Source organism: Cebus imitator, unplaced genomic scaffold (assembly GCF_001604975.1).
Source record: "Cebus imitator isolate Cc_AM_T3 unplaced genomic scaffold, Cebus_imitator-1.0 Scaffold252, whole genome shotgun sequence".
In the NCBI taxonomy this organism is placed as follows: Eukaryota; Metazoa; Chordata; class Mammalia; order Primates; family Cebidae; genus Cebus; species Cebus imitator.
Window position 1 is genome coordinate 1535389 of NW_016107567.1, and position 24220 is coordinate 1559608.

The 24220-nt window shown below is 34.9% G+C and overlaps 1 protein-coding gene across 2 annotated transcripts in view; it reads right to left on the minus strand.

Annotated features, from left to right (window-relative positions):
- Nucleotides 1-24220, minus strand: part of SCEL (sciellin) — a 177101-nt gene that overhangs the window by 10707 nt on the left and 142174 nt on the right. Inside the window, exons 20-30 of one of the 2 annotated variants that reach the window (XM_037727983.1) lie at nucleotides 23540-23599; nucleotides 22534-22593; nucleotides 21530-21589; nucleotides 19068-19118; nucleotides 18067-18129; nucleotides 14408-14467; nucleotides 14204-14263; nucleotides 14003-14059; nucleotides 8063-8125; nucleotides 2242-2334; nucleotides 1478-1549 (exon numbers count right to left, since the gene is read on the minus strand). In XM_037727983.1, coding sequence (XP_037583911.1) covers nucleotides 1478-1549; nucleotides 2242-2334; nucleotides 8063-8125; nucleotides 14003-14059; nucleotides 14204-14263; nucleotides 14408-14467; nucleotides 18067-18129; nucleotides 19068-19118; nucleotides 21530-21589; nucleotides 22534-22593; nucleotides 23540-23599 — 699 coding nt within the window. The remainder of the gene's footprint in view (nucleotides 1-1477; nucleotides 1550-2241; nucleotides 2335-8062; nucleotides 8126-14002; nucleotides 14060-14203; nucleotides 14264-14407; nucleotides 14468-18066; nucleotides 18130-19067; nucleotides 19119-21529; nucleotides 21590-22533; nucleotides 22594-23539; nucleotides 23600-24220) is intronic. The other variant, XM_037727984.1, reaches the window with a different exon arrangement.

The window sequence follows — 24220 nt, forward strand, 5'->3', positions numbered from 1 at the left end:
GGGCTGTAGCTGCAGAGTTTCTGACTAAGCAGGCAGGAGTGAGGCCAAATAATTTTTATTTCTAAAAAGTTCCCAGGTCATGCTCATGATGCTGGCCCAGAGACTATGCTTTGAGAATTACTGTTCTGTATGTGAACATGATACACATATACATACGTACATGGTATATAGTATGCAGTTTAAAAATAAACTATAGTCATTACAATAAAATAAGTATGTTTTAGTCTTGGTACTTCTATGAATCAAGTTAATATTATTTTATCCATCTATCAAATTAATTAAAAAATCCAGAGTATGATGTTTAGCAGAATATTCCTAATTCTTAAAAAAATCATTCATTATTCAAAAATCAATATTGTAGTTGTTTGGCATTAGCTCCCATAAGACATTTCTTTAAAAATCAAAATGTATTGATGTGACATTTTATAAAGATACAAATATGAGAGATTACTATGTAAATATAGAAGAAAATGCCTATGTTATTGTTCCCCAATATTTCATGCCTTGCCTTTACTATGATACTATTTGATATTATGTATCTTTTTATCAATCTATTTCAGATTTAGTAACTACTTACTACTTTAAAATTTACTCTGAAATTTTTAACTTTTTGCTTAATTGAAAGACAGCAAAAATCGCTGACTTGAACACACGAGAGAGTGAGAATTGGATTAAGGAAAAAAAATCAATGTTGATGTTGCATTTTACAAGGTAAATTATGCATGGGTTTGAGAAACCTTTTTTGGAAGACTGCTCACCTCCTGACATGTATTGAATTTCCTGGATCCCTGTCACAACTGCCTTCCACACAGAAGCCTCCCTGAATACTCTGCTCTGAGACATCTTTGAAATGGGCTTGGATTAACATATGGGTTGTGTATACCAGAATTTGTGTGCCCTACCATTATTGTACTGCACAGCTGGAGCAATTCTTGTTTTATATTCCTTGAAAACCAAATGAATTATTGAGCCCTGACCTTGGTTTACATTTTCCTCAACATCCATCACTCCAAGCAGCAGATTTCAAGTGAGACATCAATTTCCTATAACTTGGGCTAGGATACACTACTCAAAGTTATACCCCTTATTTTAGATTGGAGGTAAACAACAGTAGATAGAATCATTTAATTCAAGTAGAACTCCAAATTAGTATAGGAATAGTTGTGCAATTTTATAAAGCTTATTTTAACCATATAGTTATATACATTTATGTGAGAACTTTCAAATGGCAATTCTATTATGTATACCTCTGTTATATTAAAATATTATTGAGTTCATCTAATGGCTATAATTATTTATAGCCCAAGTATATAATATCAGAAACATTATAAAGAATTATATATGTAGAACTCAATATACTCATAAATGGTCTTCTATTTGAAAGAAGCACACCCTAAAAAAACAGCATCTCTTATTAAGCATAGATCCTTTCGAAATTACAAAATGAAGCAGAATGCTTTAAATAAACTTTGAATACCTATTCTCCACATATGTTCTTGTGTACACAACAGTATCCTTTGGTCCTTCCTGCTTGGGTCCAGTGTTAGAGCTGCAAAACAAATCATTTTACTTCATGTTTAAAGCTTATTTGCAGGGATAATAAAAACAAGGCAATTTTCTAATTCAATGCAAAATGTAATGCACATATGTTCCTTCTGAACTATAATTGTTGAAACATGAATGTTAGAGTGGTATTAACACACCACTGCAACCATTTTTTTGTTTCCATTTTGTTTTTAACTTCCATTGTCTTGGTTTACTTCCAGAGTATTGTTACAAAACTTGGGCACTAGGTAATTCTTTTGTAGAGCACGAAGATTATTTTTCAATATTTGTGTATGTTATAGTGTCTCTTTCTCTGATGTCCCATTTATATTTCCAAACCATAACTTTCTTCATAAACCTCAAACCAAAAGTAGAGTTAAATTAGCTACCTTGACAATATCTGATTTAATAAAGCCTTTAGATATACCTAAAGAATGTCACACTAATGTCACAATCATGCTTTTTTAAATTATAGGCTTTTTAGGGGAAAATCAGGTTTGATACTTTCCTATCCAGATGTCACACAATGACAGAGTCACTAACTCAACACTTTTATGTAAGGCTGTTTATACAGGTAGCCCGCACATAAAATTAGAAATTTCTGCATTTCAAAGGAAGGGTCAGTTGGAGGTGGGATATTTTCAAAAAACAAAAGGAGAACAGTCCTGTCATTTACTCTGCAGTTGGCCACTGTACCTGAGATTGTTTCTGGCTTCATAAGAATAGGAAGGGATTCTTGTGGACTGGTTGTGTAGAGCATTGGTGAACCCATTGACTTGGCCATCTAGCCTGAGAAAGCAAACACAAGTATTTGGCACTTCAAATCAAGGTCACTAGAAGTTTTTTGTTTTATTGAAATTCTTCTTAATTAACATTATTTTACAATGTGAATCTCTTTGTATTTGCCTGGCTTCTGCACAGATAACACAAATAAAATACATGTATTATTTTACTTCCTCTACAGAAACCTCTGCCTTGCCTTTAAGAATAATCTATAGGTATATGCCACATTATCTAACATTGTCCTTTTTATCAAGGTTAGAAACCATCTGAAATTGGTTCCTGTAACATTTTCACACCAGCAGTGCCATTATAGAAAGCTTCCCATGTACAATATATCTAAGCGTTTATTAATTGAATGAAAATGATCCAAACATTGCTTTGAGAAATTCCAGTCTTCATTTTGGTTTTAGTGGAAGGCAATATTTTGAAGATGGCAGAAGAACTCTGACCTAGATTTCTGCTAATCTAAAAATGTCATGATGCTTAACAAAATGTAGGCATATTTGCTTTTTCCTATGGAAGAGAGGAGATTCTTAATGCAAGAATAGAGAAAATTATAACTCCTTTTCCTCCTCCATGTTAGTAAACTCTGACATAGAAGAGACATGAAAACCTAAATGAGAGTTTAAATCTTAATCAAGCCTTGTGATTCTCAAACAGGCTGACTTCCAGATAGCTCTTAAAGAAGAGGAAAGCATTTGTTCACATATTACCTCCCGCATACAGAAAATCGTCTGGTTTTAAGGCAGATGTTTCACAAAACATACAGCTGAGTTAAAATTCTACTAAGTGATGAGAAAGTAGAATTAATATTATTAGGTTTTCTAACATGATTATTAGAATATGTCATCCCAAGAGTAACAAATCTAGCTAAGAATCATTTGAAAATATTAAAATCATTTAATATACAATACAAAACCCAACTTTAACAAGTAGAGAGCTTCAAAGGACAGAGATTATCAGTGAGTTTGAAATGCATTTGCATTGTCCTCAGCAATATAATGTCAAAAATCACCAGTTTGCAAAATCTGCAAACAGGTGAGATAAGTAATTTGCAAACAGTACTGTTATTGGCTGAGATGTATTCCACCAAAATTTATATGTTTAAGCCCAAACCTTCAGCATGACTATATTTGGAGACAGGGTTGATAAGGAGGTAATAACGGTCATCTGAGGTCATAGGAGTGGGGCCTTAAACCCATAGAACTGGAATTCTCATAGAAAAGGAAGAGCTACCAGAGATAGCTTTCCTTCTGTATACAGAGGAAAGGTCATGTGAGGACACAGTGAAGAAAGTGGCCATCTGTAAGCCAGAATGAAAGGCCTCACCAGAAACCAATCCTGGTAGGAACTTGCATTTGGGCTTCCAGCCTCCAGAGCTGTAAGAAAATAATTGTTCATTGTTTAAGCCACCCATTATGTGGTATTTTGTTATAGCGGCCCAAGATGACTAATACAGGTATCTTTTCTCAGTTGTGTTTGTAATGTGATTAACGACGCCTTCATGGAATATTGAATTTTTATAATTGTGAACAAAACCAAATGATAGGTTTGGAATGTGGGACAACAAACTGATGGATTTTTGCGCTTCATGTAGACTTTGAGGATGATAATTTAAAAAATAAACCATTATTTTGGAGTAATTTTTAAATGCACAGAAAAATTGCAAAGATAATACAGAGTCCCTGTATCCCCTTCACCCAGATTCCCTTAAGGCTTATGTAATTATAACAGAGTTGTCAAACCTACAGAATTAATATTTGTACCATACTATGAATGAAACTACATATTATATTCATATTTCTCTGGATTTTCCATTGGCTACTTTTTTCTGTTCCAGAATCCAATCCAGGATACCATATGTATATAATCATGGTGTCTCTTTGGTCTCCTAGGGTCTCTGATAGTCTGCCAAGTCTTTGTTTTTCATGGAATAGTGAAAGAAGATTTTACAACAAAAATTTTATCTTAGTAAGTTGTAAGACTAATTTTTTCTTACTTAGAGCCATAGAAATAGAATTGGGGAGACAACACTGGCAACCAATGAAACAGTCCACAGTGCCTTTTAAAATGCCACTGGGCCCCATATCCAGACATTCTAATTTAACTGGTTTGGGGTACAGGTTGGCCACTGGGAACATTTAAAGTTCTCTAGTGAGTCTCATATACAGTCAAGGTTGAGAATCACTGCCTTAGAATTAGGAAGTCCAACATCTTATTCAAAAGAGCACTGATTCTCGAAGTGTAGTCCCTGGAACAGCAGGAGAATCTGATGTACCCAAAAGTTTGGGAACCAGTGTCACAGAAGAACCTCTGCCAAAGTATTCCTCTCAAATGCCTTGAATAATCCTTATAAAGGAGAACTCATGACTCATAACATATGTAACTTGACAGCTTAATTGTTAGGAAGTTATCCTCCATTAAAACAAATTGCTGAATTGTAATTTCCAATCAATGGTCACAGTTTTGTACCTTAATTAAACAATGACTCCACAAATACAAACTCAAATATTGTATTGAATCTTATAGAATTCCAAATGGATTTACACTTGAGAAAATGTTCCCTGCAGTAGAAATTCACCTTGAAAATTTACCTAAAACCGGCGAGCTCAGTGGCTCACACCTGTAATCCCAGCACATTGGGAGGTCAAGGCAGGTGGATCACCTGAAGTCGGGAGCTCAAGACCAGCCTGACTAACATGGAGAAACCCTGTCTCTACTAAAAATACAAAATTAGCTGGGCATAGTAGCACATGCCTGCAATCCCAGCTACTTGGGAGGCTGGGGCAGGAGAATTGCTTGAACCCAGGAGGTGGAGGTTGTGGTGAGCTGAGATGGCACCATTGCACTCCAGTCTGGGCAACAAGAGCAAAACTCCGTCTCAAAAAAAAAAAAAAAAAAGAAAGAAAGAAAGGATTTACCTAAACCCCTCGTAGGAGAATATAAAATGGTATGGCTCCTTTGAAAATGCTCTATCAGTTTCTCAAATGGTGAAACATAGAATTATTCTATAATCTGGCAGTTTTACTCCTGGTATATACCTAAGAGAAATGAAAACACATTTTCACACAAAAACTCATATATGAATGTTCACAGCAACATTATTCATAATTTCCAACAGTGGAAACAATCCAAATGCCATCAGCTTGTGAATAAGTAAACAAAATTGTCTGGCCACCTTATCTTTCTATGATTTCAAAAATACTGCATACTTAAAATCTGTGAAATGGATCTATGAAATTAATTTCACTCACAGTCACAAACCATTTAAAGAAAGACTCTGTCATTTAGAATTGAAATAAAAACATTTAAACTTACTCCTGTTGAGTCTTAGAAAACAATACCCCAAAATGGAAACCTCAGAAGTAGGCTCAGAAGCAAAAGTTTTTCTCTGACCTCCTGCCCTCCTGTCTCAGTCTCATTCTTCCCCAAGGAGAGCCAAATAAACTATCCTCTTCCCCAAAGCAAGTCATACAAACCAGAACCTCTTTTCCCCAAAGCCAGCCATAAAACCTAAAATTATTACTCTAACTATCCCTTCACCTTTCTTACTGTGTAAAAACTGGCCATATAGAAATTATCTGACCTCCCTTGTTTGACTGCAGATCATAAGGCCTCCATTCCAGAAGAATCCTGCCCCATACCCAGAAGGAAGGAAGGCATGCTCAAGAGGCTAAGAAGAATCTAGGGACACAGGCCTTGCTTGGTTTCCCCACTCAGTCTCTTGCCATTAGGGTCATATTCTTTTGTCCAATCATATTTCTACCTGGCTCTCTATACTTTATTGAACCTAAGTATTAAATGGACAATTTCCCCTGTATTTTGGAGTTTTCCTTCTGAAGGTTCCCATCACAGGTTAAACAAATTTATATGCCTTCTCTCTAATGACTCTGCCTTTTGGAAGTTGGTTTTTCAGTGAAGTTTTAGAGGGCAAAATGGAACTTTCCCCTTGGCTCCTACCTTCTTAATCAAATTAGAAAATACATATTTGCTTGAGCATCCAATTACAATGTAAAGTGAATATGTTCATGTCTCAGTTTAGCAGATTGTTCCAGGACTCTTATATTTTTAATTTGATTCATTAAAGAACCTAAGAGTTAGAGTAAGCTGAAGTTACAAAAAAGCCAAAACTGAGAGGCAACACAAACTCTTTGTTATCAAACAGAAGAACAGAGAATGAGGAAGTGGATAGGTAGAGGAAAGAGCAGGAAAAAGATGGACCAAAGCCAATACTCAGTGACTAGCTGAGTTCCATTAATGATAAAGAACTCTAGTTAATGTCCAAGGGTTCCAAACTTCCTCAGGTCAAGAATGAACAATCTCCCAAGTGAAATCTCTCTGAGGCATGGCAATGCCGCCATTCCTGCTCTTGAACTTCCATGAAATTTCATTTCCTCATTAATCCATCTGATAAAATCCCATTTCATGAACAGGTCCAATGGAACTGGAATGCTTCTCAAATCAAACAGAAAATTCCTTAGTTATACTTAATAATTTACTTGTAATTTTTTTTTGCCTCAATCACTTCCAAATAATGCTTGAATGAGATTAGTTCATTGTAAGCCCAGTCCTATTCCCAAAATAGTACATGTGTTTCCAGGATAAGCAAATCCTACTGAAAATTTATTCTCCCATATTCTCTCAAAGACTTTCTCAAGGTCAGAAACAGAAGGAAGAAGATGATTTGAAGAATTAAAGAAATTAAAAAAAAACTATCTACTTGTTGGATTCAAGAAACTTTTATAGACAAGATGAAAAAGAAAAGTGAGCCAGCTCTTTTAGCTTTTCCATTCTCTGTAGACAATATCAAAAATATTATTTGTTTACATAAAAAAATTAATAGAAAAGGCAACTGCACCTTACAAAGGTGAAAATAGTAACCTATTATATTTAGTATTCCCTAATATGTAGGGGTAAGAATTGCTAAACATGGAAAAGTTATTTCTTCCTAAAGTATACAGTCTGTGACCAAAACAAAGTACAGGTATTGATCGACTTACGACCTATGCAACTTACGACCATTCGACTTTACGACCACAATCGCTAGCCACGACTGCTCTGCATCTGGCAGCACAAACGTTGCCCAGCTGGGCGTACGACAGTGCGGACCAGCTTCCGGCAGCACTACCATCCCCGCATGCATACAGCCTACTCAACTTATGACCAAATCGTGTTACGACCAGTCTGTTGAAACCAATCGTGGTCGTAAGTCGAGCACTAGCTGTATAGCTCCTGTCCTAAACTTTCTTGTAATGGCCAAAAAGCTATCACAATTTTAAAGCTATTATACTCTATGGTGTAAAGAAATTTCAAAATTAGGTCCTGTTTTGTGGCTGTAATAAATCTGTGCATTCTTTTAGCACTAGGCATCCAAGGAAGAGATTCTCAGAGTGCTTTCTGCACTGCTGAAAGCTTACCAAGCAACAGGATGTAAAAATAAATCTTCACAGCCCCAAAGAGCTTTGAATTTCCGTGATGCCATTTACACCAAGCAATAGAACAGCAGGCCCTGAGTCATGCTTAGAATCATGTTAATTTTTTCCCTATTAGCTATCAAGCACCCTGTAAACTTTTATATTTGGAACACACACACACACACATAAACACACACTATCCAAATTATATATTACATATATAATCTTTATAAAAATATATATAATCTTCTAAGGCTATACAATATTTGCAGATGCATATGGAACTCATAAGAAAGAAAGTGAATTATAATAAGCTTTACCTTCCATTCTTATTTTCAGATACATGAGATTTTACTTCAATTAAATTTTCCAAGTCCTGGTCTCTAAAGAAAAAAATATGTATTTTATAAATATAGCATATATATATACATTTATATATATATATAATGTAGTTATAATGAAATAACAGGAGATAAGAAAATACTAAAACATTCAAAAATCAATACATAACCTTAGACATGGTCATTTGTGGCCCATCAGGCTATGGGAGAGTGGATACCTGACACTGAGCTATTTGATCCATACAACTCATGGATCAAACATGGAAGCATGGATTCCATTGTGAAAGAGAAATAAATAACTAACTTTTTGGAAGATTTGGAAATCTGATCTGAAAAGAAATCACTAATTTTTATTCTCATTCATCTTCTTTTTCTTTTTTTATTGATGTATAATAGATGTACATCGTTTCAGGGTACATGTGATGATTTCATACATTCATATAATTTGTAAAGATCAAATCAGTGTACTTGGGCTATCTATCACCTTTTATTTATCTTTTCTGTATGCTAGAATCACTTAAAGTCTTCTCTTCTAGCTATTTGGAAATGCACAATTGATAATTGTAAACTATAGTCATCCTACTGATCTAATACTAGGTCTTATTTATTTTATCAAACTGTATATTTGTACCCATTAATCAACTTCTTTTGGCTAACATTTAATGAGTACTAATTTTGTGTCATGGAGTACTAACTGTGTTTTTACATGGATTATCTCATTCAGATCTCATGAAAGTCCTGCAGGACAGCATCTGGAGCTCAGAAAGGCAAAGTCAATTTTCCAAGGCCAATTAACTAATTTACAGAAGAGTCAAGATTTGGGAATGATGCCATCTGCCCACCTGAAATCAATTCTTGAATGTTTACCCGAAGACCTTATTTAGGCCTTTGGGATCACAGAAACAAGGGAAATCAACTCAAAATTTGAATGAACAATTCATTATGTGGAGGATAAATGGAGTTACAGAAAACTGTTGAAGAGCGAATTGTTACTAACCATTACAACCAATAATGTTTTTGTTTGTTTTTTAGAGACTGGAGTCTAGCTCTGTCTCCCAGGCTCTAGTGTAATGGTGCTGTCATAGCTCACTGCAGCCTCCAATTCCTGAGCTCAGGCAATCTTGGTGATTTTCTTAGAATTAATTCCGCCTGTCCATAAATATTAGTAACAATTCAACAGGCAATCTTCCAGTCTTAGCTTCCCAAGTACCTGGGACCACAGGTGCATGCGATCATACCCGGTTAATTTTTTTTTTTTTAATTTTTATAGAGACAGGTTCTCAGCATGTTGTCCAGGCTGGTCTCAAACTCCTGGCCTCAAGCCATTCTCTCACCTCAGCCTCCCAAACAACTGGGATTACAGGTACCTGGACTAATACTGTTTTTTAAAATGTATATTTCAGAATATTTGGGGAGAAATATGAGTTATATATGAGATAAAGCCACAGGACAATTTTTGAGTGTGAGAATTTGTCCATGTTATAATAGTGTCATTTAATTTTTACTATCACATCAAAGATTGTAACGCTCTCTCACAATGCAGGTGAAGGAAAAAAAATAGAAATTCTGGGCATCCAGGAATTACATCTTTTACTATACAACTTTTCCTAGGAGAAGTTCTGCATATGAGAACATTATTAGCTCACTCCTAACTGTTCTTCCTTCCTCCTGTGGGTGCGGGAGGTATTTATAAATAGGCAGCAATATGTTTCTCACCATACAGCTCATTTAAATTGCTTTTGTAGAGTATCAAACATATTTACAAAATTAAGTGTCTTTATATAAAAAATTTACTATGGTATTCCTTTTATGCCAGGAACTAAATCTTAGGCATTGGGCCTTAGTTCAAAAGGAGTATCTGTCTTTCTGAAAGAAATAGAGAATAAAGTAAGAGAACTGGTATAATTCTTTAACTTATTGACATCGCAAAATGGGCACAACTCTTTACATTTTTGTGTATTTTTAATTCTTTTCAGTGAGGGAGTCTTAAAGATTTTGCATTAAAGAAATTAACAGGTCCATAGAAAAGTTAGGCAATTCGAGTACTTTAAATATAAGATGTGACCAAGAATTTCAGTGGCTCCAATTCACTATAGTTCATTGAGATTATGCCACGAGCAAAAGGTAGTCATTGGCTCATGCAAGGAGGCCAGTCATAAGAAATCGGATTCTTTTCATCTGGTTTCACTCACAGGGGCTCAGAATGTCACAGCTGGAGGGCTAGACTTTATCTAAGCAGGCTATCATAAGGCATTAATGAGTTTGAAATTTACCCTCTAATTCATAGAATATTTGCTAAATATCCAACATGTACCAGGCATTGCACTATGTGCTATAGGTAAAGAAATAAACAAGACAGACCCAGTAGTAACCCTTAAAGACCTTATAGTCAAAAAGGGATGATTAATAATAACTATCTTAAAGAAACCAGTGCTGTGGGACACAAAAGACAGCTTGAGGACATCTAGAAGTATCTGATGCAGACTTGGTGGGTCAGTGGGGCTTCCCAGAGCCTGAGTGAGAGATATCTAAGCCGATACGTAAAGGATAAGTAGAAGTTAGCCAAGCAATAGCGATGAAGGAGGAGTGAGGAGTATGCAAATTAGAGGGTGTGTGGGTAGGGTCTGCTTTTGGGTCAAGAGTGATAATAGATGGAGTGGGGAGGCCCATGGATGCCAGATCATGGTGGGCTTGGAGACCAGGTTAAGGAGGAGCATGGCCATTATGCATTGTCAATGGGGAGCCGCAGAAGGAGTTTAATCAGAATGAGGTGATCAGATTTTTGTCTTAGGAAAATCACTCTACAGGGTTGGTAAATGGATTGAAGGGCAGAAGGGGAGACTGGTAGCAGAGGGGCAGGCAGGGAGGCTGAACAATAATCTGGACTACAGTACCAGTGAGTATGATGAAGTGTTTTGGACCACTTCCTGAGATTATTAGGCGATACATCCAAAGTGATTGATTGATTATGGGGAATGAAGCAACAGGAAGAGTCAAGGTTGTCCCTAGATTTACGTTAACAGAAATATGAAAAATATGCAATAGGTAGTTAGAAAGGAACTCTTCTCAGTTTGGAATACTAAAAACTTGAAGGTGTCTTAACAAATAGTCCTTAAGAAGACAGAAGTATAATGCCACAAATAGTTAAGAGTATTTTTTTTTTCTACCTTAGATAAAGGATGTCTTTTCTAGCTGTAAAGACCTTGGTGTCACTAGATGCTTTTCAATATTCATTCAGGAGCAGAAATTTAGAGTTTTAATCATCATTCTACCAACAGTTGATAGGCTACAGATAACTGAGTATCTCTCTTTGACATTGGTTGATGAAAATGTGAAAGTGTTACTGCTAAAATTCATGCAAATTCTTACTGAATACAGGAAAATTGTGTGCACATCTGTATTTGTTCCTAGGAGACACTCAAGGATGTCTGCTTACATTCTGATCAATGACTGCAGTTTATTCAGCTCCTAACTGTGAATTAAATATACAGCTGCTGGAAATGTCAGCAAAGTCAGATGAAAGAACTCTGATTCACTGCTGTTACACTATTAAATAATCAGTGCTTGTGTCACATTGAAATTGATGTAAAAGTGCCTTGTGACTGTTCTTCCTACTGGGAGCACTTTTAAAATACTCTCTTTTTTACCTACATTAAAATCAAGAGGGCAGCATGGATACATTATAGATACAGGTCACTTCATTATAGAATGAAGTCACTTTTTCCAAATAGATGGTTCAGTCTTTCCTGTTTGTCTGCTTTTTGTGATAATTCTTGAACATCCCAGCTGATTCTCATCAAATCTGGCATACTATTAAAGAACAATTAGGTTAGGTTAGAATTGTGAATCAAGCCATCATCCTAAAACAACAAATGATAGCCAATATTTTTAATTTTTTTACAGTAATCATATCTGTATATGGAAAATGTCCTTTCTATGGATATTTGATTAGAAGTTGCTGAAATACAAACTGCCTTTTTACAAAATTGGCCTCTACTAATAAAACAAAAGGCAAAACTGTGCTGAGAAAGTTACCATTGTCAACAAAGCACAATTGTCAGAGGGACTGAGGGAGGAAAGAGGTGGCGGAGAGGATGTGAGAAAGTGAGAGACTACATTTTTCACTGTCCGTTATTACTTAACGTGATTATTAAACCTAACCACTTTCAACATCATTGGGAACTTCCTAAAACTGTTACTGATAAGAAGAAAAATCCACCCAACAAATACCACTATAAAGGGTTGTACTTGACAAAGATATTTCCATACGATTATCAGCAGCAGGGTTCACCGTTATTTCAGCTATCAGAAAAATCCCCATACAGCAAGGGTTTTCTTTCCTCCCTGTCATTTTCACAATAATCCTCTAGAATAAATATGTCTGATCACAGTCCCTAAACTGTTCATGGGCAGGAGAGGAGCACAGAGAATTTGAAGTATGGAAAGAAGAGACTCTGAGCTGATTTAACCACAGATCTTTTGTTTTTCCTCTAGGTAGTGACATCAGAAGTCCCTGAGTCTAAATCCATGGTGTGTTTTCTTTCTTGAAAAAGTTATTTAGTATCTTTGAGCTATAGTTTCCTCTTCTACAAAATAGGGCACATCAACAGATTTCTCATGGGATTGTTGTGAAGATTAAATGTATACAAATTGCCAGTCACATCATAGGTGCTCAAGAAGTAACAAAACAGCAAGAACAAAATACGATACTCAGATAGAAAACAAGCTAGGAGACGTAAGAGTTAGGCCATGTATTCATGTATTACTCTTTCCCCTTTCTCCTAATGGGTTCAAAGTATTTTTTCATACTTTGTTAATTTCTTTTTGTCATTTCAAAATATTGGACTACTATTTTCAGCAATGTATTTATTACGACACAATTTCAGGTCAGCAGAGCAATTTGGACTTCAGAGGCAGTGCACTCTTTTACATTATCTGTTACTTTATTATCCATTAATGAAGCAGTTTTGTGAAAGATATCACATAGCAAATTATAAGATATTTTAAGAATGTAAAATGGAAGTTTATGGTTAAAATCTGTAATATTTTGTGGGCCCACACTATCTGAGGATCTAGGATTTTGAAGATCACGAATATTCTTTCCAATGTTCTATAGTCATGTATTCTAATGTTTTACAAACATCCACATATAAATCATTAGTTTGGTTCAACTTCTTCAAAATATATTTTTTCCTTATTTAATTGCATTCCTTTCTTTCATTTCAGTCCTAAAACCCTATTTTCTGCAGACAACAAACACTAAGTTGTTTTAGTGCAAATAAGAAAACTGGAACTATTTCCAAAATAGTGCAATTGATTCCAGAAAAGTGCAATATGTTTCCTTGTTGACAGGAGTCACATGGGATGGATTGCAAATGTACCCTCGCCTAACACATCAAAGGAAACTAAAAGCCTTCAAAGAAAGGCAGGAAGGAAGAAAGGAGAAAAGATGAAAGGCAAAAAAGGATAGGAAGGAGTGGCTCACACCTGTAATCCCAGCAATTTGGGAGGCTGAGCGAGGAAGATTGCCTGAGCCCAGAAATTTGAGACCACCCTGGGCAACTAGCAAGACCCCATCTCTAAAAAAAATTATTTTTAAATTTGCTGGGCATGATGGTGTGGTCCCAGTTACTCAGGAGGCTGAGGCAGGAGGACCACCTGAATTCAGGATTTTTAGGCTGCAGTGAATTATGATTGTGCTACTGCATGCCAGCTTGGGTGATAGAGTGAAATGGAAGAAAGGGAGGAAGGAAGGAAAGAAGGAAGGAAGGAAGGAAGGAAGGAAGGAAGGAAGGAAGGAAGGAAGGAAGGAAGGAAGGGAGGGAGGGAGGGAGGGAGGGAGGCTGGGAGGCAAGGAGGGAGAGAAAAGTTCCTACCCTAGAGCCTTGGAAATGTGTCAACAGAGACAAGGTCATTTACCGATTACTGTTTCTGAGAGCTGAAGGTTTCACTTTAATAAGATTGTCCAAGTCTTGGCTGTTTAAAAGAAAGAGAGAAAAAAAGTTCAGATTAGTAACAGGCTTTACGGTTGTGCTAGGTCAATAAAGCAACATTATAAATCAACTCCATCCAGGGCAACAGACAAATAAAAACATGAACTGACTGCTTCTGTTTGATTACCTCTGATTGTTTCTGATTACTGCAGGATTTACTTTGATGAGGTTATCAAGATCTTGGTTTCTTTAAATCAAAAAATAAAAAGAAAGCAAGTTAATTATGAAGTTCTTTTTGTAATATCCTTAAGGCTATAAATCTGCTTGAAGTAATAATGAAACTTAATATTCTTTCTGACCAAAACACATTAAAACAACATAGTTTTATTACCTTTGGTTGTTTGTGAAATTTTCAGGATTCACTGTGATGAGTTTATTAAGATCTTGTTTTCTTTAAGTGGAAAAAATATTAAAGCAACTTGGGTTAGAAATAATCACAGGTTTAAGATAATTGGAAACGGAAAGAAAAGATAATAGTATGAGAGATTTTGGTATTGACTAACCATGTAATATGTTTTCTAATCAATTTAGAGGATGAAGAATTACACCTTATCAGAAGAAAACTTACTTTAATTTTATACATTTTATTGTCAGAGCCTATCTACAAGGATATGCTGATTAAGTCGCCATATCAAACATCTGGTAACTGACAATTGTTCATTCTAGAATGTATTAACATTATGAAGACACCAACTGATTTTAATATCCTTATTTTCAAAATCAGGTTCACCAATTAAGGATATTAATTTTTTTAAAAAATAAACTCTAAAATGGCGATTATTCTTAATATAAGGTTTAGCAAAGAGAATTCCAGCAATCTACCAAATTTGTGGGTTTTTTTCCTCTCTGGTGACTGAAAAACTGATTTAAACTCAGCTGTTCATAGTAAAATGAGTTACATACTCTGAAAACTTTCCACTCTCATTTGAAACTCTTCCTGATTCTCTTCTCAGCCACAGAACAGTATTTCCTCCCATATAGTTTGCTATAATTCACTGCCTCAGCATAACATCTTGTTTTAAGGGTCAGAAAGTAGCGATTATTCAAAGCATTCCTCTGAACCCACTTTAGTACTTATTCAGAGAAATACATGGCAGTTACCATGGCAAGAGATTGCAGAACTGACAGCACCTGCTTTCGGTACCATCTGGGACATAATAGACATGTACTTCTCCCCGCAATGCTGCTTTTTCCTTATATTAAAATAAAATACATTTTATTCATCAAAAAAATGATGCAAGGTTAGGGACTGAAAGAGCCCCATTTAGAGATGAATCATCAGAAGTTCTGAGAAAAGGTCTGCCTTTTCTTCCCCAGCCCTCAACATTTTCATAGAATGTTCAGACTTCATTTAGTTTGATTTATTCCTCATGGTTCTCACCTCTCCATAGACTATGGGAAGGCTCTAACTGAATTTTCACTGTTTTGAGCTTTCTTCAATGATAATATTCTCAATTGAACATAAGGAATTGATATCTATAAATACTATTAAAATAATGATTGACATATGAGAATTAACTATCCACAACATAATTTCCTCATGTAAATTGATGGCAAAATCTAAATAAAACTAAACTGTGTCAGAAATACAATAGTCTTTAAAATAAGGTTAATTTCACATATTATTTGAAAAAATACAAAAATAAAACTTTGTAGACAGTATGTTCAAAAGCCACACTTTAAAAAAATACATAAAATTAACCACAATATGGATTAGTGTAACTACAGACAATATTTGTCAGCATAATTAAAAGTAACATAAAAAAACAAAAAACAAAAAACACAAGAACTTACATTTTCACTGTCCTACTGAGCATAAAAATTTGATTTACCTAATAATTAGAACAATGATATTCCAACCACTGTTACATAAAGCCCAGTAAGATATACATTTTACATCACAGCCTAAAACTGTCTTTTACAGACAGACAGACACACTCACAAACACAAAGACATAAAGTTTATAAAATAATATCCTTAATACATAAGAACTCTCATATTTTCTGTTCAGTTCATTCTATTTAATTAAGAGAAAAATGCTAATTGCCCTGAACTAAGTTAATTACAAGACCCTTTATGGGTTGCAACCCACATTTGAGAAACACTAGCTTAGAAAACATAAATACATGCTATATTCTACCACCACTCCTATAAAGGCAACACTGTGTGTCAGGAAAACAAAAATCTCAGGAACAATCCTGAATTGCTTTGATTGATCACAACATGCAATCTTTGAAAACAACAAATACGCAGATTTTTTTCAGGTCCTAGATCCTGCAAAGCAATCATATCTAAATTTTATCCAGGAAAATGGAACATTTTCTCTCCTAAGTCACTTTTTATTTAGTTAGCTTTAAGAATGTTGTAGGGATACATTAGGATATTTAGGTTATTATTACTTTCATGCAGTTTAAAAGCTGTGAAGTGTTTTGCAATCATTTGCACATTTGTGCCATTGTAATCTATGTAGTACTGTTTCAAGTGACCCCGAGAGAAGAGTAAAAACACCTCTGGGCCAACCCACAGCAAGAGCAACAATTCTATTTTTACAGCCTCTGCTATTTCCCGAGGTGCTTAATTAATTTTTATATATTTTAAGTTCTAAGTCTGTGTGCTGTGTTGTAAAGACTAGGCATTGGACTGGGAGTTAGAAGATCTCACAGATGACTATGAGACTTCTGCCCCGGCACCAGTATTCTCATCTGTAAATGAGGAGATTGGATTGGATAATCTCCAAGGCTCTGTCCATCTCCAAACACCTCCTTCTAAGATTCCATGAATATGAATTTTACTGCCTCTGTGTTTAATAGTTAGCTTTTCAATATCACTCCTTTTTTAGAGTGCAACTCATTGACAATATACTCTATATTCAGCAAGCAGTACATGAATTCTCCAAAATGTTATATATTAAACTGACAACCTATTATTGTCTTGGAGTAACATCTCTGTGCCCCTGGTACATAATTAGCTTTAATCTATGTTAATTGCCTGTTGTTAATAAGATGGAGTTTGTCTACTGAATTCTCTTTTTGGCTTCTATAGCCTGTAATTATACCTAGTGTATAAGTAATGATACCTAGTGGTAAGCTGTGAATCCAGCAGGTGCTCAGTAATTATTCACTGCCTAAGAGATCACAGAACTACTATCAGTCTTCCACTAATTTTTTCTGTGACCCTGGTCAAATCACTTAACCTTTCTGAGTCTTAATTTCTTCTTCTGCAAAATGAGTAGATTCATCTGGAACACTGGTTTTCAAAATTATTCAAACTACTGGGCCAACATACCCTAAGGTTCCTTCCCTCCATCTCTAAAATTTTACAATTTGTATACGTACCAACAAAACTTAAAAGGGGAAATCATGAAACCATTCTTAAGATACAATTACATATAAAACAGTAATGTATCACGATATTAAATCATCCTTTAACAATAGTCAAAAAGTGAGTTTCATTATCTTACTGACATTACTTCAAGAATTATTAAATTTTAGGTCCATAACCTTGCTGAGCACAATAAACCTCTAAAGAATAATGAGCCTCATAAAATTTCCACTGACAACCAGAAAACTCCTCTAAAATGAGGTAAATGATATTGCTATTGATTAGTCTAATGGAAGTGTCTAGGTCTTTTTAATAACTATCATTAATACATTGTTATCAATTTCAAAGACAAAAGTATTAATTTCAATACCACACAAACAAAACAACAAAACATCAACAGCTCCTAGACTATGTTCCTTCCTGCCCATTTCTCGCATTGCTCTGTTCAATTGCTTTACTGGAGGCTTAAAGAAGTGAAGGCACCGCCATACATTGTTTCCAGCTCCCTCTCTTTCTTGCAATTAACAAATATTGAGACATCTAGGTTTTCACCTGTGATGATAGTTTGAGATTTATATTCAACTTGCCCATAGAATAATTCTAAATCATTTATATTAATATTGGGTTTATTTAAGGAGAAGCAAAACAAAAATCGTATCCATCTCTTACCCATCAGTGTTTTCGACAGCTTTGGGGCTGACATTAGTATGTTCATCAAGACCTTTTTCACTGCTAAAACAAAATTAGAGGAAATCAGCAAATTTTATACTGGCATTTATTTTTTGTTTTGACAGTTGTAATTCAGTCACTAGCATCCTAGCGTAAAAAGTAATAAGTTTACTGAGTTTCTAATTTATATATATTAGTTATATTTTTTAATCCTCAAAACAACTCTGTGACGTTAATATTATCACCCCCTCTCCACTTATAAACAAAGATATTGCACTTCAGAGAGATTAAAGGCACTCCCTGGGGCCAGATACCTAACAGGTAGCTGAGGTTGAACCAAAATTCCAACCACAGCAACTGGACCCCAAACTCCATATTCCTTCCCCCAACACCCTCCATCTCATGTTCATAACAATCTCTTACATCCACACAATGCTTTTCACCAACATTATCTTCACAATTATTCAGTGAGTGATAGCTTGGGGTATCTCCGCCACACTTTTATTAACTTTTGTCCAATGTATAATGGATCTTAATTTCTCAAGAACAGAAGTATATTCAGTGTCATGCAAAAATATTCTAATCAAGCATAAGAACATTATGTTGTCAGTTTTCTTACAAGTCATTTAAATATTTAAATATTAATCCCTGGGTTTGTGAGAGAACAGAATGCCAATATTTACTCATTTATTCAGTTTTATGAACTTGTAATTTATTATTAATTATAAATTTGTGGTTATAATCTAGTTATGCTAATATTGTGTCAAAGGAATTTCTCAAGTAGTAATTACACAGAATTAGCTTCCATATTATCATTTTCAACAATAATATAATGAAATTAATAAAAGCAACAATAGAAAAATCTAACCAGCATTATTACACAACATGTTCTCATTTTTTTATGCCCCCTTTCAAAATGTCTTTAGCCAAATAATTAATGTTATTTTGGGGCATAAATTGCAGACTTGCTAAGAAGTCTTCAATAATCTTAATACATTTACCTTTTGTTTGCTGAAGGGACCACTTTGACAAGATCGTTCAAGTCTTGGTTCCTAAAAAAAAATGTAAGTTTCAATAGCTAAGTCAACTAAAATTAATAATTTGTACATTTTTTCAACCTTAATATTAATCAAATGACTGTTGCTAATTTAAAACTTTACTTAAATTTTTAGAATTACATAAAAACAGGTGGCTACTATCAATTCATTTCCTGCACACGTTTGTATAAATAACTTAATTTCATTTTATTCTTGTTTCTTTCAAGTCAACTTCAAAGCAGAATTATTCCTAAACTCTTTATTTTACATAAAGTATGATAGAATTAGACCATTTAGAATATTTTCTAGAGGTTATAAGTGAGAGAAAATATAAAATTATTCATTATTTCCATATGTTCCTTGCTTCCCTTCTTCCAAACCAAACAAAAACTGACATTACTTGTTAAAAAAAAAAAAAGAAAAAGAAAACAAAGTTATTTTCTAATTCTAAGTTATAAAGGTAATATATATAATGTAAATATATAATATTACACTACCCCAAGATATTAAACCACTTCAGAATCACACTTTATGCAAAGCTAGATTAGAGCAAGCAAGACTTCAGTTTATATAATTTGTGTTTTTATTCTCAACACTCAAATAGGCATTCATAGCTCTAAAGAGATGCTGCTGTTACCACAGTAATGATAGCAACCCTACCGCCAAAAGACCTGAATAGGAAGCCTAATTTGATATACTTTATTATTGGACAATATGTTATACATCCTGGAGAGAAAATAATTGCAGAGACTTATGTCTTGACTAATCTATATGTTCATTTTATCATGTGAGCATTCTTCCATAAAAATTATTATATTCTATTACATTGAGCTGTTTAAAATTGCCATTGTTGGTCAAAAATAGTTGAATGTCAGTAATTTCATAAGATTCAACCTCCCAGGAAAATGCATTTACTATCTTCTTCACATTGAGTAGTGCTATGGGGATTTAACAATGAAGAAAAAATTGTAAGAGTAACAACAATACTAATAGACAATGTGTAATAAGCATTTGAACACTTTTATAAGCATAATAACATTTAATTTTTTTAGTAACTCATGAAGAAATTAACTCTTATAATTCTGATTTTACGTATAAAAAAGCTGAGGCTTAAAGGCAGTTAAGTAATTTGTCCAAGGCTACACAGCTACCAAAAGGTTCTCTGAACTCAAAAATCTTAGCTCCAAGTAAGAGTAACAGACACACAACCAAATACGTGGCAGCGTGTGGCTACCAAAATATGACCTCAAACATTATAAAGGAAAGATCATGAATAATCAGGCCATCTACACCTTTAGAAACTAAGTTATCTTGGGAGAGGGAAAAGACAATTGTCTTTCACAGAATCTTAATCTGTCATGTAATTATATGGTCTCTAGATGTAGTGTCTGTCCCTCAATAGTAAAAATAAAGTTGTATTAATACATGCTAAATCAGTGGGAGGAGTAGGCTATATTTCAGAATCCACCACAACTACTTCCAAATTGGACTCTCTTTGCCTGCCCAGACAAAATACTATGCACTCTAGGGGTCAGCAAACTATGGCCCTCAAGCTAAATCCAACTTGCAGCCTGGTTTCGTACATAAAGTTTGATTGGAACACAGCCATGCCCATTTGTTAACAAGGTACTTATGGCTGCTTTCACACTATTGGCAGAGATGACTAGTTAAAAACAGAGACAGTTTTGGCCCCCGAAACCAGAACTCTTTACTATTAGCCCTTTAAGAAAAAGTTGCTGACCTCTAATCTAGTCTAAATAAGCTCTGTTCAATAGCCACATACTGTAAAATAGACCATATTCCAACAAGCAAAGTAAGATAGGAAATTATCTTGGTATCTTTTATGTCTAACTCATGTTCAGATTCATATAACAATATACATTTACAAGTTGAAGGTTCCGTTATGCCTCTTTATTTGCTTAACATGATATGTCTTAGAGAAAATTCTTTCTATAAAGGACAAATGTCATTCTTTCATCAATGAACTGCAAATAATTTTTTAAAATGACTTCCCAACTTTAGGAATTGTTTGGGTGGTAGACAATAAGAAGAGAGGGAATACATGATGGAGGAAGAAGAAGGAAGAACTTTTTTATCATATGAAGACCTTTCTTTAGGCTACTTAGATCTGGGAAATTGTTTGGGGGTTATGTTTTATCTCATAGGGAATCCCCATTAATTTTTAAGAAAATCCTAAGCATCAAGCACAAATCTCATACTGGTAAGAGATCATTCCTGTATTTCAAGGAATTCTCTCTCCCATGGCCAGAGAACCTTGAGCAAGTGCTTGAACACCAGATTTCTGACACAGTTGTTAATTTGGGTCCCATCATTGGTTGTCTCTATGGTTGGGACAATGCAATTTACCATATTTTAAAATTGATCAGAAAAAAAAGGAGAGAAATAGAGCGTTCCATAAACCTTACCCTTGCTTAGTTCTGTTTCTTTCAGGAGCCACTTTGATGAGGCTGTCGAGACTCTGGTCCCTTAAAAACGTAAAAAGCCAGATTAGTGGTAGATTTACATCAAATGGTTTCAAGTATTTGTTGAAACTGAGAAATACTTTTATTAAAAATATTTATTAAAATAATAAAATTAGAGATCATTTCAGAGGGCTGGGGGTTTTCAGTGTTGACTATGAATATGCATATAGGGCCCTAACTAAAACTGGAGAGAAATAATGAATAAGAACTTTTAGAAAATGTTTGATGTGCCAGGCCAGGCACTCTTCTTAGTGATTTACATGATTTGTCTCATTGGATCCTCACACCAGTCCTATGACATAGGAAGTATTATTATTGCAGTTTCATAGCGGGAATGACTGAGACTCAGAAAGCTTTAGTAATTTTCCCACATAGCTAATGGTAGCAGAGCTGCGGTTTAAAGCTAGGTAATCTCGCTGCAGAATGCCTGTGCCTTACCATGACACCAAACATCTTACTGGAACTTAGTAACTGAATTAGCCCTAGGAGAGTTGAGAGAGCTCCTGGTGCAATTTCCTCACTTTGAGGATGAGAAACTGACGCCTAAAGAGAAGTGACTAGTTCAAACACACACATGTAAGAGGAACAGAGACAGGCCTAGACCCACAACTATGGGGTCCAGTCTAGTTCTCTTTCCCCTCTACTGTGTCATCTCCTCAGCTTAAGAAAAACCATAAATCAATAAACAAAAATGTCCTTTCCATTCTGGGAAAACAACTATATTCCTGATTAGTCAAAGAGTACATTCATTGTATTAGAAATTGGTTGACTAAAATTTTTAACATTTCAGATGTGAGGTAGGCAGGGTTACATGGCTTTTCTTGAAGGATCGTTGGGTTCATCATCAGTCATTTAATCATTTCAATTAAAGCTGAAATGATGCTTTATTTATACTTCTAGTCATTGGTTACTATGAAAAAAAAAAAAGGGAGCTTACTAAATCTTACCCTTTGATACTTTCTTCTGTTCCTGGATTCACTCTGATGAAGTTATTAAGGTTTTTGGAACTTCAAACAAAAAACATGATAAATAAAAATGGAATTAAATCAATTGGCTGTTTTGGTTTCAAGGATATTTGTACTTAAGATAAAGTTTACTATTAGTTTTGAGAGAAATTGATACCAGTCTATGCTCTTAATTTAAAATACTAAAATTTGTGACCTACTTACCAATTGTTGGTACACTGATGTAGTTTCTCATTTATCCCCAAATAAAACCATATAATTAGGGCAAGACTCCATTTTTTTAAAAAAAAAACAATCAATTAAAAAATGGCATAATAATTTGCTAAAACCTCTCACCTGGTTCCCCTAAGCATTCCATCTAATGCTACAGCTATAACTAAACTGTTTTGTTAATAATTTCCATTTGTAATATCCTTTTATTTTAAATGATTTGATACCCATTATTTCATTAGTTCCTAACAACTACCAAGTGACAAAGAACAAACATTATTATTATTATTTGACACAGTGTCTGGCTCCGTTGCCCAGGCTGGAGTGCCGTGGCTGGATCTCGGTTCACTGTAATTTCCACCTCCCGGGTTCAAGCAATTCTCCTGTCTCAGCCTACCAAGTAGCAGGGACTACAGGGACTCTACTACGCCCGGCTAATTTTTGTATTTTTTGTAGAGACGGGGTTTCACTACGTTGGCCAGATTGGATCTGAACTCCCGACCTTAAGTAATCTGCCCACCACGGTCTTCCAAAGTACTGGAATTACTGGGATTGCAGGCGTAAACCTCCGTACCCGGCCAAACATTATGATCCTCATTTTATAACTAAAGAGGCTGCAGCTCTGCATTCAAGGGATGTGTTCAAAGACACTAAGCTGCTAAGTAATGGAGTTCAGACTTTCTGATCCCAATCCAAAGGCTTTTCAACACATCTTCTTTCCTGAGTGCCACAAATGGATGGGGAACGGGAAGGAAGAAAGGTAAGACATAATCCTCACCCTTGGTTACTTCTGTTTATTTCAGGAGTCAGTTTGATGAGATTGTCGAGGCTCTGGCCCCTTTAAAACATTGAAGAAATAGGTGAGATTGACAACACACAGCAATGGTAGACTGACAACAAGAAGATAAAACTATTCATTAAAACTCAGAAGCAGCGTAAACACTCATTGAGATCGTGTCAAGGAGTTGAAGACTGAAGATTGTGAAAGGTGGTTTTGCAGAAGTATGTAGGGATTTATACACCTTTGAAATTCACTGAGACTCAAGGAGATAGTATTTTAGTCTCAGAGCCATTTGGCCACTAGCAAGTATTGCACTAGGATTCTCTCTACTTATCTGCACTAAATGCTATAATTTTAACTTTTGCCAGGTGCACGAAACATTTTTGAAACTTAGTCTATATACTTGTTTCATGAAATGTTCCAGAAGGGATACTCTTTATCATCCTCCAACACGCGGAACTTTAAAACCAACTTTGGAGAATCCATATTTTGTAAAATTGGCATTCATTAGCCAATTTTCTATCAGAAAACTGTATTAATACACCAATTTGTTAAAAATCTCTGATATGCAACCCAGGAATTGCTTCTGGTACTTATAACTGTGTGTTAGAACTATGAATTTTGATTAGTTGTTTTTGGCAACAAACAATAAGAACGTTGAAATCGACAAAGTTCTGA